The following is a 13934-nucleotide window of genomic DNA, read 5'->3' on the forward strand; positions in this document are numbered from 1 at the left end:
AACCAAAGTGAGAGAGGCCATGCCTATTGGAAGTTGGTGAGGCTTGCTAACATATATCAGACTCTGGCTACTGGCATTTGGCCAGTGACTATAAATTTCAGGTTATATGTTTAGTTCTCTAAAATTTGACAGCTAAGCAGCTACTGATTTTTTTTTTAGTTTGTTTTTTCTTTTAACTTTCTGATTAAAATTATATTAACCTGAAGGAATAAGTTTAGCCAATAATAAAAATTGTCATGCTGTACTATTTATGCTGTTAATTTTAGTAAACTCTTTAAATAATCAAGATATAAGATTAACTAAAAATGTATCATAATTGTATACCACAGAATATACTCTCTTCCCAAAACATTTGGTGTATTCAATATGCCTATTTGTACTAAGGTATTAATGTGGTCATTCTGATTAGGTTCTTTCTGGAACTTGGTGACTATGGCTCTGCCATCCAGTTCCTGGTCATGTCCAAGTGCAATAATGAAGCTTTCACATTAGCACAACAGCACAACAAGATGGAGATTTATGCTGATATCATCAGTGAGTATTCCAGGTTAATAGTTTGCTCTCAATATGTTTTGCTGTTCTTTTAATCGTTTCTGAGCAATTCAAAATTGTAAGACAAAGGAAGTGAAGTTTTGTTTCCTGGCCTTTTCCATTTCCAGTCACCATGGATGGATTTGGTAATCTGTCTAATTCAGGCCTACAAGCCAGGCTTTCATTTCATCTCAGCTTTACTCTCCCTTGGTCTTCTGTCCAGGTTGTTTTTAAATCTTGCCTGTGCCAGAGCCTTTCCTGTTTACCCATAGGGATAAAACATTTGTCTGGACTATTTTCCTGTGTCTGTTTCTTGACTCTGATCCATGTAGCACTGCATTTCCAAAATGGTACAGTTTTTTATTTTTATCCCCTCTTCTCCTTTATTCTTGGTTTCATCTGTTTTCTTACATGTGCATGTCACTTGTCTTTCATGTTTTACCCTTTCAGGCCCTTCGTGGCCTCCTCTTTTTTCAGTGAGAGGCAAAAAGGAGACCTTACTGAGAAGTAACTTTTACCTCAGGCCATCAAGTCAGTCAGTGGCCAGCTTGTCAATTTGCAATAAATTTCATATTTTTCACCTGTGTCAGGCACCATTATTTGTGGAAAAAGTTCCACATGTGTATCTATTAAATTATCCGATATTTTCAGTGTCAAACCGTGACATTCAGCTAACCTCTTAATTAAAAAAACATTCTTGTTATGAAGGTTATAAAAACTTGAGAACAGCCAACCTACTGTTGCAACTGCTTGTCAAGGTGGCCACTCTTGTTCTACTGCTCCTTATGCTTTCTTCTTTCTATCCAAAATAGGATGTCTCATATCGTAATCTAAGTGGATGAAAAAAGGGTTTAAAACTAACTTTAGAGTAGTGACTGTCTTTGGTTTAGATGTGTACAGTAAAATGGAGTCTTCATTAGAAAACTAAGTAATATTCCTGTTACCACATAGTTACATTGGTCTTGGTAGTCTTGCTCAGTGTGATACAGATATACTCATATATCCTTAAACTGTGAAAATAATTCAGGTGATAATCCCATAGTCACTTGCTCTGTTTTATGGCTGCCAAGACATAATGGAAAACTTCATTAGTACATCATAGTTATGCCATTTTATTATGCCTATTTAAAAATAAGAAATACCATCATGGTACCTATGGAAACAATTATTTCACTGTATTTTTAGCCTAATGTCTGACATTTAATATGAATAAATAGGAAAACAATGTATTAAGACATATTTTGAGTCTGTCTGGCTTTGGTTTTCTTAAAATATCAATAGAAACAAAACAACATAGAATAGGAATTCTTCAGTAGAGCTTTTATCTTCCTTAATAACAGTGCTCAGCTAACACTGCTATTTATCTCTTGCAGGTTCTGAAAGTACTACCAATGAAGACTATCAGAGCATTGCACTGTATTTTGAAGGTGAAAAGAAACATTTTCAGGCTGGGAAATTTTTCTTGCTCTGTGGTCAATATGGACGGGTCAGTATTTAAAGCATAAACAAGTGGCAGAAACTGTTCAAAATATAATACTTCAAAAGCAGGGAAGTTCATAGTAGACTTTAGCTGTCTTAAATGATGGTCAACTGATGGTTTTTTTAGGTATAATGAACTTAATTAAAGTATTTATATTTTTAATTATGTACATTGTGTTCTCTGGATTATACGCTGCCATGCACATAACTTTTTCATAGCAGTAGAGGCTCCAGGTGGATCAAGGATATACTACTCTCCATGAATCTCTAAATGTCATCAACACAGAAGTAGAATTTACTTATATTCTATTATCTTGACCAACGAAGACTTGGTTGCTGGCTAGATAATTAATACTGTAGCATGAACTAAATGAAACCTTTTTTAAGAAAGAAAATATGTCAGTTGGCACACTTCTTTGTGATCAGTTACAAATTAGTGAACTGATGCTTATTAAATATTTGGCTTTGGCATGCTGAACACAAAATATTACTGATTTTTGCAAATTACAACCATTGGAGGTGACCACTCCTTAACCAGGGTGTAGGAGGGGGATCCAATGAACATTAATCATTCATTTCTTCTTACCATATTTCTGTGAACATCTTTCACAGTTAGGTGAATGTATACACTAGAATTTGGCAAAGACTGTACTCTTTCTTCTAGCAGGAGTATCTGAAAGAACAGCTGCTACCTCTAAAGTGTATGTGGTTATCCTTATGGCTGTAAAACACACTTTTACAGGATAAGCATTCAGTCTACCACTTGTCTGTCAAAATACAGAGAGAAACAACTTGATACAAATTAGGAAAATGTTAATTTCATGTGCCTCAGCTTTAACTTTTCTTCTGTATCCTTTTAGGCATTAAAGCACTTTATGAAAAGTCCAGGCACGGAAGACAGCTTGGCTATAGAAATGGCAATTGAAACAGTAAGCAACTTTGATAAAACTAAATTTCTTCATATCTTACAGAAGTTTTATCTTCAGTGTTGTGATATTTTCCTAATGTCATTGAGTGTATTTGGACAGATTGCATATAGGAGGAAAACTGTATCAGTAAAGGTGATATGAAACATTAAAAAAGTGGAATAAGTAATTACTGGTACCAGAGCAAAATGTGTTTTCAGTCTTCAAAGGAGGTTTTATGAATTCATCAAGATTTTTGTCATTCTGTGTCAGATACACGTTAAGTTTGGGATTTTCTATTTTAGTAATATTCATATATGATTTTTCAGTTTTGCTGATTTTTCCAGTTTGCACATGGTTAGAGGTGAATACGCATCTATTCTGGCTTGCTGTCACCGAATAGTAGAGATTGAAATGAACCTCATCTGATCCTGTTCAGGGAGGGTCACCTTGATCCAGTTGCCCAGGACCATGTCCAGAAGACTTTTAAATATCTCTGCAGCCTCCCTGGGCAACCTGTGCCAGTGCTTGGTCACTTTCACAGTGAAAAAATGTTTCATGAGCTGCAGATGGATCCTTCTATGTTCTAGCTTGTGCCCATTGCATCTGGTCCTGGCATGTGACACTGCTCTGTTTCTTGAGATTCCTTCCTAGACAAATATGCTGGAAAACATCCGTTGTGACTAAACCATTCTCAGTGCTTCTGTTCCCTTGAAGCACCCACAGCTTTGAAAAATCTTCTTAGGTATCACCAGAGGTTTTTCAGAGTCAGTCTCTAGACCTGATTGCATAGAGCTAGCACAGCCACTCTTGAGGCATTCCATCTCCTAGAGCTGTTGGCAGAACTTGTAAGACTGAAGTTTGAGGTGTCTAATGCTTTCCTTTGGATCTCAATGTTTCAGCCCAAATGAATAAACCAAAGACTTTGCAACCATGACTGTTGCTGCTGTTTTACCATATGTATCCATGTGGAGACTCTCAGCATCTCAGCCATATTTTTGAGGCTGTCTCTTCAACTTGACTGGATAGTGCTGGCCCTGTTCTAGTGACCAGCACTAAGTGTTCATCTGAAACACAAATTGTGCTGGGTGATAGACATAGCTTTGTGACAGCAGGCTTCAGCTCATTGTCCCTGGATTCTTTCACAACTTGAAGCAGAGGAACAGTTCATGCTGGTACAGACCTATTAGTTAGAATCCCCTGACATATAACACATTAGAAAATAAATATGAACTACTGTATGCCAAAGCTGATGAACCAAGTAATGATCTGTCTTAAACACACAGAACTAAAAAAACCAAAAATGATGCTTTAAATGCTTTTAGCCTTAATGTTTTAATAGAAAGCTTCCTTAGGGGTATTTTTCCTTTCTCTTTCATATCATAATTTCTTCTGTCTTTACTTAATAGGTGGGACGGGCAAAAGATGAAGCCCTAACAAATCAGCTGATAGACTATCTTATGGGAGAGAGTGATGGCATGCCCAAGGTATTGTATTTTTATCACTGCTATTATGTCATGCTGCTGTGCCACAAGATCTTTTGAGCTCATTCTGTCCTAAAGTTTTTGTATACAGATTGTATTTTACATTGTTTTCATTAAGAAGCAAGACTTACATGATCGTTCACCCAGTAACTTCGATTTCAGAAAGATAAGAAAGGAACTGTCTTAGATGTAATCAACTTTTTCCACACTTCATGAAGGCAGGTAGTTGAACAGGGGAGATTCAAATTTACCCTCATGCTGAGGGAAAGAGAGAAAAGTTATCTGGTGATGGATGCCCGTTAGCCAGCTGGCTGTTGCCTCTCCCAGGTGGGCTGTCATCATGTATGTACCTGTCAGGACTAGCTACAGCACTCATCTCTTCTTATACTGTGGGGAGTTGTTGCAGAGGAAGAAAGTATGGTAGTAAATAGGAGATGACAGACAGAACCCAAAAGCTACATTAGTTTCCTGAATTCACACATCAAAATGAGACATAAAAAGTAGCAGACAAATTTAAAAAATTAGTTCCCTGTTGATTTCTGAAGTGATTAATGACCTTGTTTTCAGAACAGCCCAAAGCAACTCAAAAACTTGCCACTGAAATCACTTGAGAACGTAACAGCTTCATGTGAATGTCCATATCACAGTTATATCTTATTTTTTAAAAGTCTCTTCTTTTTATTTCTTATGATGTAGAAGTATTTCCTTTTAAGTTTAAATTGATTATGTACAGAGGCAGTTCATCTGCAGATACAGGCTGTAGTTCTGTAAACTAAACCACAGAGTTTCTTTTCTGAAAGAAAAGAGAATGAAATTACACATTTTCCTACTGTGAAAGCCAGACCTCAGGTGCAGGCATTGCAGTCTGCAGTTAATTCCTTAGTCAAGGAATTCATGTTCTCATACAAATTCACAATACAGTCAGATGCAAAACTATGTATGGAAGAAAAAGTTCTGCCTTACTGAGGGGAGTAGGGTTTGGTAATGATGGAGGTGGTCTTGGTGCAGTTAAATTTTTTTCATCCCTCATACTCTAAGTGTGGTTTATGATTCTGTTTCTCCTCTTTGTATGGTGCCTAGAGATTAAGGGTTTGGTATTTTAGGCTTCTGTAGACACTGGACAGTGGATGGCCAGGGCAACTTTGCTTTAATGAGATTATTTTTTTAAAAAAGACCAAACAAAGACCACCTCTATCTCTTTAATATTTACTTATTATTTACCTGTTATTTGAAATATGAACTTTAATAAAATTATGAGAGAAGCAAATCATAGTGAAACAAGCATCATTCAATTGCAACAGATCAGAAGAGAATGGTGTTGGAGGCATTAGATGAAAAATCTGTGCAGTATCAGTGTAAACAAAATTAATTTCATATTTATGCTGAAAGTTGGGTGGACAGAAACTGTAGAATCCAGTCTCTTCTAAGAGCAGCAGCCTCACCATCTGATTGGAAGATTTTCATGGGACTGGAGGAGGAAAGTGAGCTACAGTATGATCTCCAGAGTTAAGAAGTTCTAAAAATTTCAGAAAACACTTGGGAATTTTGTGAATGCTGTAACTGCCATATTTAACTTTGTTTTGAAATTCAGTGTAGAGCTTTCTTTCCCATGTTTAAAAGCTCTCTCTTGTTCTTCTGAATGCTTTAATCCAATCTGCTAGTCTCTCTCAGTGAGTAACAAAATTTTACTTTATCAAATCTTACATATTTGTTTTAAAAATCTACTCAAAAAACAATCTATCTTTATCCTTGCTATGCTATGGAGACAATGTTTTTTAAATTATCAAGCAAGTGGGGTTGTTTTTAGAGAATAGCAGCTTTTTTGTGGTGGTAAAGCTGACGTAAGAGTGAACCTAAAGTAGCCATGCAGCAGAAACTTGCTAATCCTTTTATGCACTGATTTTCCATCCAGACAGCTCACAGCAGCCTGATTGCTTTACATCTTTCATAGCTGACAATTTTGTGGCATAATATAATATGCAGCACCATATTATCACATTATTATGCTTATCAAAGTTTTGCTACAGTATTGTCTGACTAATCAGAAGCTTTTAAAATGTGCTATTGTGTCAACTCTTTTATTTGTTAACTTTAATATATAAAAGTACTTAAGATGTCCTGTGTGTTCTTTTGTAATTTCTCAGGGAGCATTAACTAGCAAGGTTCTGCTGTTTTCTGTGTGCATATTTTCTAAGTACATGTGTTTTAGAAAGCAAAACTAAATTGAAATCATGGCTATCTAATATTAAGATCAGTTATACTGCAATACTGAAGTTTTCCAAATCCCTTAGGAAATGTGTTGACAGTTGAAAATTCCTTCCTGCGTTTTTTATTTTTAAAATGGCTGACTTGAAAGCTAAGAATATGAAAGTAAAACAGACTGATTTTTCTAAAATGCCTCCTACTTTCATATTTTTCTACATATGGCTGCCATGTAAGATTTAACTATATAATTAGGGACATGGCAGATAGATAAAATCACCAGTTCAGTGCTGGGACAGAAGGAAAGAGAGACGCAGCCTAAATGGGAAGAAGCTGTGGTCATTAGGAGGTGTCAGAAGTTGGGAAGATTTGCATCTTAGTCTACCAGTCATAATAATTTTTGCTCTAGCCCACTCAGGGAATAACAGTTTTTCTTTTTAAGGCAGTTTACAGTGGCTAAATAATATATACTAATATAAGTGGCTACTAATATAAGTAGCTGAGGTTACTGTATTATCCGGATAACTATTTCATTATTATTACATTATGTTTTATATGAAATTCACTCTTTTGCTCATGTGTAACTTAAAATTCCATCATCAATTAAAATTAATTATTTTTGGTCACTTAATGTTTCTCCATGTATTGTGAGTTAAAAAGAAGAAATTTACTGCTTTTTTTCGTTCTGTATGCCAGGCTTTCTTGCTTTTATTTCTGTGATTTTTTTTTCATCTTTTTTTTCCTTGCCTCTCAAGTAGGGAGTTGATCTTTGCAGTCATTTTCTTTATAAGAAAATGTCTTTATATCTTTCATATTTCTATTCCTTTGAATTTCTGCTTCTTTAGCTATGTGTTTGAGACTTATGTACAAGGCCCACAAAATATTCCAGAGAACAGCACAATGTTGATTAGTACAATTCTTTTAAAATAAACCTTACACAAGTTTAACATAGAATACACATTGTAAATGTTTGGTACTGATATTGCTGAATTAGTTAGTTTTGGTGTTTTTCTAAGCTTCCTGTAAAGCTGCAAGTGTCAGGGTTTTTTCTGATTTTTACATGAAAGTTGGGACAGTTCTATTACACATAATATTTCAGCTTAATTTAATCTTGATTTACTAGTGAAAAGATTATAATGTACAGACTTTACTCTTTGTTGATCACATTTTAGAAATCACTGCTAACTATACAAAGTAGTGACATGAGCTCAGGGTTTTTTTACACTTAATAGTTCCTTTTGGTCATAAGAAAGATCATTTTATTTTGTATTTTAGCTGTATTTTCAGGAATTACTTCTCAGGATATTTTTAGATTCTTTATGAAAGACCAATTCTCTTTTCTCATGTTGATTTTTTTTTTTTTTTTACTAATCTGCTAGAAATTTGAGTATTTTTCTTCAATACTGCAATCTTGTTTTCTGAGGTTTTGTTTTAAAATTATTTTCCTAATTTTCCTGCTGTTGGATTGCCCATTCTTGGATGAACCCTCTGCTACATTTGCCATCCTTGAACCATGTAATATAGCAAAAGTCCATAGTATAGCAAATTATGAATTTTATGCATCTGGTTAGGCGCTTGACCCCTTAATTTTCTATTTTTTAGCTGTTTTGGATGTCTAACATCTCACCTCAGAAAAATACACTTTTTAATGGCCACTCTTTAGTGGGTGTTTATCTGACCCTACTAATGGTCAAAGGTGAACATAGCACAGATAAAGCAGGTTGTTATGTCAAAGAGCTCTTTACAAAATAAGGCAGCTTGTCTGCTTTCTTTGAAGAATGAGGGGGGAGGAAGAGGTCGAGTAAAGGCAGGAAATGCAGCAGCATGTATTCAGGCTTTATTGATCCCTTTGTGTGATTTAATCCAGGATGCCAGGTACCTGTTCCGCCTGTACATGGCCCTGAAGCAATACAGAGAGGCTGCCAGGACTGCTGTGATCATTGCCAGGGAGGAGCAGCGCTCAGGTGAGTGCTCTCTGGTGTGGCAGCAGATCTGACACTGCATCCTTGCAGTGCTCAGGGTACTGTTATTTGTACAGGATTGTGTTTAGAAAAGGCATGTGTTGGTGCTTTCAATTATATTATATTATATTATATTATATTATATTATATTATATTCAAGTTAAATTTTTAGTTTGAAGGTAGTGCTTTTGGAAAAGGTTGGGGCTGATACTTGTATGTTATATACTGGGAAAAAATAAAATTGTGGAAGGTATCAACACTACTTATTGCATACAGGTAAACAGTGATTAAGAGTGCCTGCAACTTTTCTGTATATCACAGAATTAGAATTGCATTCTCTACATGCAGTTTCTGATTTGGATACTGATCCTCTAGTCTTTGCACATGACTTTTTCAGTGGGAGATGTGCAGAGGAGATGATTTCTGCTGAAGCATCAGATACCTACTTACTTCAGCCTTGTTTTCCCCTGTCATAGGTAGCTGAAGCTAGAAACACAAAAAACTGGTAATAGGAGACAGGGCTAGAAGCAAAAATCACTTCCATTATTCACAATCCTCTGTAGCTATGGCAACAGCCCTACTATAACATGCTTGCTTTCCACTTCAAGTCAGTTAAGAAAAAGCTATAAAGGAAAAATAGCAGTGTCAGGAACAGCCCAGACAAATTAACATTTATGGAGTGTTCCTCAGCCTTGGGCCTAGGGAGTGGAAAATCTTTTCAGTCCTTGGCAAGCATGATCTCCCAGTTCATCACAGCAGTGAATAATGCATGCTGTGCTAATTATGCAAGAAGGAAATGTAAAGCTCAAGAGTTTAAAAAAATTACTAGTTTCTCTGAACCTGAAAACCTAGGCCTAAAAAATAGTATTCAGTACTGTATTTCATAGTCTTTAATATTACAGATGTTCTGCAAAAGTGTAATAATGAGCACAGTATTTTCCTTATTAAAATCACCAATCTTGCAGTAACTGTTTCCTCCACAGAGGCAAGTGTTTGTCTCGTTCTTCCTTCAGATTTCCCCAAGTTTGATTCTGAAGTCTACACCAATATAGTTTGTTCTTTCCTTAAAAATCCATTAAAATAATATTTATGTCATAGTGTTTGTTTTCAACTGCATTGGTAATTTAACTAAAGCCTGTGGTTTCCTAGACAATCCTTGATAGTAGCCTTGAAGCAGTATAGTCTAGTGAAATAGCATTCAAATTTTAATTATCTCTCTGATAGGTTTGGGGTTTGGTTTCAGAGGCAAGGAGTTCCCAAAGCAAATGATATAGTAAATGTATGTTAAATGCACATTTAAACAACCACTTTTGAATATATGACATTAAAGAAGAAACGAAGTAAGATCTCTAAATGCTCTAGGAATACATTTTCTCCTCTTTATTGTAGAAGCAATGTATTGGAATCTTCTGTTTTAAAGTTTCATTATATGAAAATGTCATCAACATACACAGTTTGCTCATGTTTAGACGACTTCTGCAAGTTTAATTTTTTTTTATTTAACTCCCTAGCTGATACTGTTTAGGATGCTGTGACAAACAACTGCTTTTTGTGTTCCAAAAGAATTGTCGTGCAAGTGTTCTGCTGTTAGAAACAACATAACTCCCTGGTCAGCACCCATGTATGTCATTAGTAAAGAAATTTTAATGAAAAATTAAATTTACTGTCCATTGTTTTGTTGTGGTTTTTTTTAAGGAAATTACCGAAATGCACATGATGTTCTCTTCAGTATGTATTCAGAGTTAAAGGCACAGAAGATAAAAATTCCTTCAGAGATGGCTACAAACCTTATGATTCTACACAGCTACATTTTAGTGAAGGTAAAGAATTGAGACACTGAATTTATGTGTAAATTGCACAGCCTTGGATTTACTGAACTGTACATATGGATGTTCCATATGCATAAATGCCATTGTCCTATAGGTTGTATCACAGCAACCAAGAGCATGCTAGCAGCAAGCTACAGGAGGGCAATCCATGGTTGCTTCTGCCTCTTTGATTAGCATAATCTTTCTTTTTAAATAATGAACAATTTAAAACCTACATATAGTTTCCTGTAGTTATTTTGCACTCATACTGACAAATATTATGGTTGTAGTACAATTATTAATTTTTATTATTGTTGTTGTTATTGCTATTATTGCTGTTGTTGTTATTATTATCCATAAGCAGATCACTGCTTTTCTGTAAATTAAATTAAGCAGAGGGCTTCAAATGATTTCTGGTAGTTAACCCATGGCCACCAGGATACCCATCCAGCCTGCAGCCAGATTCTGGCCTCTCTCTCTATCAGCTGCATGTCAAGAGAAGACAGCAGTGGGCAGAATGCCAGAGACTGCTCTGGAGAGAGCCACTGTAAACCCTGGTACAGGATACACCTCTGCTCAGCTTTGCAAAAGTGTTGTGGACACACAGCTCCCAGGAGGAGGAAGACCAAGAGGTGGCTCCAGGAATTGCTCTCTGGAGGCTGCAGTTAATCTGATGTTTGGTGTGTTCCAGACTCACGTGAAACGCGGAGACCACGTGAAGGGAGCACGGATGCTCATACGTGTAGCCAACAACATCAGCAAATTCCCATCACGTAAGTGCTGGCAGCACAGGAGGACATGATGCTGTGTTCTATGGGACAATTCATTAATCGTTGCATTAGAAAGTGCATTTTCCCCCTGAGATCCTACAGGGCTCAAAACAAAGTGTAAATACAGGGTGTGTTCTGCCCATCATCCTGCACAGGGGAGCTCTTTGGGATAAGGTCTCCACTAGGATGGGTTCCTCACCAGCAGTTTAATGTCCTCACTCACCATTGCTGCAGCTGCCCAAACCACACAAAAAAGTCTGAGCTTCACATGTGTTGAACCGATGGGGTCTTTGGTTTTATCACAGAATTTAATTTGATCTTCTTTTGAAAATACTTTTTGGGTACATAGAAAATGTAGACTAAAATGTAGACTTTAAACAGTGCAGACCAGAAATGGTTTTAATGAAAGCATTCAGCTGCTGTGCTGAGCTTGAGGAATGCAAGGCAGTGAGAGGCAAAACCATGATTTTCTTGTGAATTGCACACGTGGCACAACGTGGCATAAAAATGCTGCTGGTTTCCATCAATACCTTCTTAGCTGTATTAGCTCAAAGGCTTTCAACATTAGGATTAGTAAATAAATATTTTACATCATTGTTTCATTCTTTTACAGACATTGTGCCAATTTTGACTTCAGCTGTAATTGAGTGTCACAGAGCAGGACTGAAGAACTCAGCTTTCAGTTTTGCTGCTATGTTGATGAGACCTGAGTATCGTAATAAAATAGATCTTAAATACAAGAAGAAAATTGAAGCAATGGTCAGGTGAGCAGTGTCAATCTGTACTTTAAAATATGCACAGAATCAGGGCTTTATTTCTGATGGTTTTTTTGCTCATTAAGCTATGGGCTGTATCTTGATTTTATTATTATTTCACTGTCTTAAATTTGGAAGGCTAAGAACCATTTCCCCTTTTTAGCACCAGGTGACTGCTGTGAGGCAAGTTCCACTATCTCAAGGCTGGTCCCTAGCTAGTTTAATGTCATGCCTTGTAGTTTTCCCCCTGGGAGAGCAGTAGCTTTTTCTGTGTCACTTATTATTTTATAGATCCCTATTTTTTTTTCCTTTTCCCCAGTCTATCAGTCATTTTTCACTCAAAGCATCCCAGCTGACATAGCTATTCTGTTATGGATACTGATCCTTATGGCCTTTCTCTGAAACTCTTTTACAACTTTTTTGGAGGAGGCAGAACCAAAACTAAATGTTGCACTTAGAATGCAGGCAACAGGTGAATTTAGTAGCAGAATGACTGCCCTTCTCCCACCCCACTTGATTTGCTTGGAGTGTTTTTAAAGCAAGCTGATGTTTTCATAGCATGTATTTACAACTGCAAGATCCTGCTTCAAAGCTACAGCTGTTTAGAATCCATCTTTGTAAACACAAACTTTTTTCCAACAGACTTTGGCTTACCCCCACCCTTCTATTTTCTTGTCACAAAGTTCTGGAATTCTTTAAAGCTGGGTCTGGCCCATGTCAGTCTGAGTATTATATACAAGCTGTGGTATCACATGATTTTCACTTACATTTTAAGAGCATGCAAACCAGCAGTAGTTTACCCCAGATGTGTGCTGTGGAACTGTTTGTCCTGTTCTGTTCAGTCTCTTTTAACCATTTTAAATTCAAGCACATTCCTCCCTATAATCTGCTTGTTAATATTTCTAGAATGTTCCAGTAAATGTCTAAAATATGACATTGATGCTAAAAGCAAAGCTGACTCATTCTTAATCTGTCATGATTATCCCTTTTAGATTTTGTTATCAGAAACAAAGGCCACAGCAAGAGAAGCCTACATGCCTAGGCTAATAAAATGAGAAACTGGGCTTTTTCCAAAGTATCAAGAAAACTAAGGAAGCCTTCTATTTGTTACTAAGTTACTAAGGTTACTAAGAAAGGATGTAGCCTCCTCATTGGAAAAATATGCTAAAAATTAATCTAAACTCTTAATCTAGAAATGTTTTGTTGAGATTAAATATTAAGATCACACAAGAAATCTGAGAAAAGGCCTCCCCTTGGCCTTAACCCTGGTGCTGTAATGTCTGGACCCAGACCCTCATTCTGACAGACACTTGGATGAAAAAGCCTGTGAAAGGCAGAGTTACACACTGTGTAGTCCTAGCAGGATGCCAGCTTCATGTCTTCTTACTTCAGCTTAGTGGTCACGCCTGTCACAGAAAAACAACAAAATAGACCACCCATAACTTTATATTCTCTACATATACACCATGGGTGTTGATAAATATTATGATCTCTTACAGCTTTAAAAAAAAAGTTGTATTGTTTTAAAGTTGATGGAAAATTACTTAGGAATTTAAGTAACTGGGATGATGCATGAGTTATGTTAGAATATAACCTAGCAACTGGCAGCTATGTAAATAATGAATGGAGAAACACCTGCAAAGTATAAGTCATTACCAAATATCTTTGTTCAAGTTCAAAGCATTTTAGGTTTTTGCCCACATTTGTATCTTCCTTCCAGACGTCCAGACACAACGGAGGCAGAGGAGCCAACAACAGCCTGTCCTTACTGTGCATTCCAGCTCCCAGAGTGTGAACTTCTCTGTCCCAGCTGTAAAAACAATCTCCCCTATTGCATTGCCACGGTGAGTGTCTGCCTTCTTTTCTGCTGTGTCAGAATGAACTTCAAAGCTTTGCTTTCCTTCTAAAAATTGCTTCATCCAAACAGCTTTGCTTTGCTAGCAGATTCAGGCTAGGTGGTTTTGTGGGGTGGTTTGGGGTTTTTTCCAAGCTGTTACCTAATAAGTAAAAAGCATTTTTCTTGTCTTTAACTATCAGTA

At 36.5% G+C, this 13934-nt stretch overlaps 1 protein-coding gene across 1 annotated transcript in view; it reads left to right on the forward strand.

Moving 5' to 3' along the window:
- Positions 1-13934, forward strand: part of WDR19 (WD repeat domain 19) — a 34662-nt gene that overhangs the window by 17478 nt on the left and 3250 nt on the right. Inside the window, exons 21-29 of the mRNA XM_030449647.1 lie at positions 410-534; positions 1905-2017; positions 2871-2939; positions 4325-4402; positions 8469-8565; positions 10258-10382; positions 11062-11143; positions 11754-11904; positions 13616-13739. Coding sequence (XP_030305507.1) covers positions 410-534; positions 1905-2017; positions 2871-2939; positions 4325-4402; positions 8469-8565; positions 10258-10382; positions 11062-11143; positions 11754-11904; positions 13616-13739 — 964 coding nt within the window. The remainder of the gene's footprint in view (positions 1-409; positions 535-1904; positions 2018-2870; positions 2940-4324; positions 4403-8468; positions 8566-10257; positions 10383-11061; positions 11144-11753; positions 11905-13615; positions 13740-13934) is intronic.

The sequence above is a fragment of the Calypte anna genome, chromosome 4A, assembly GCF_003957555.1.
Source record: "Calypte anna isolate BGI_N300 chromosome 4A, bCalAnn1_v1.p, whole genome shotgun sequence".
NCBI classification, from domain to species: Eukaryota; Metazoa; Chordata; class Aves; order Apodiformes; family Trochilidae; genus Calypte; species Calypte anna.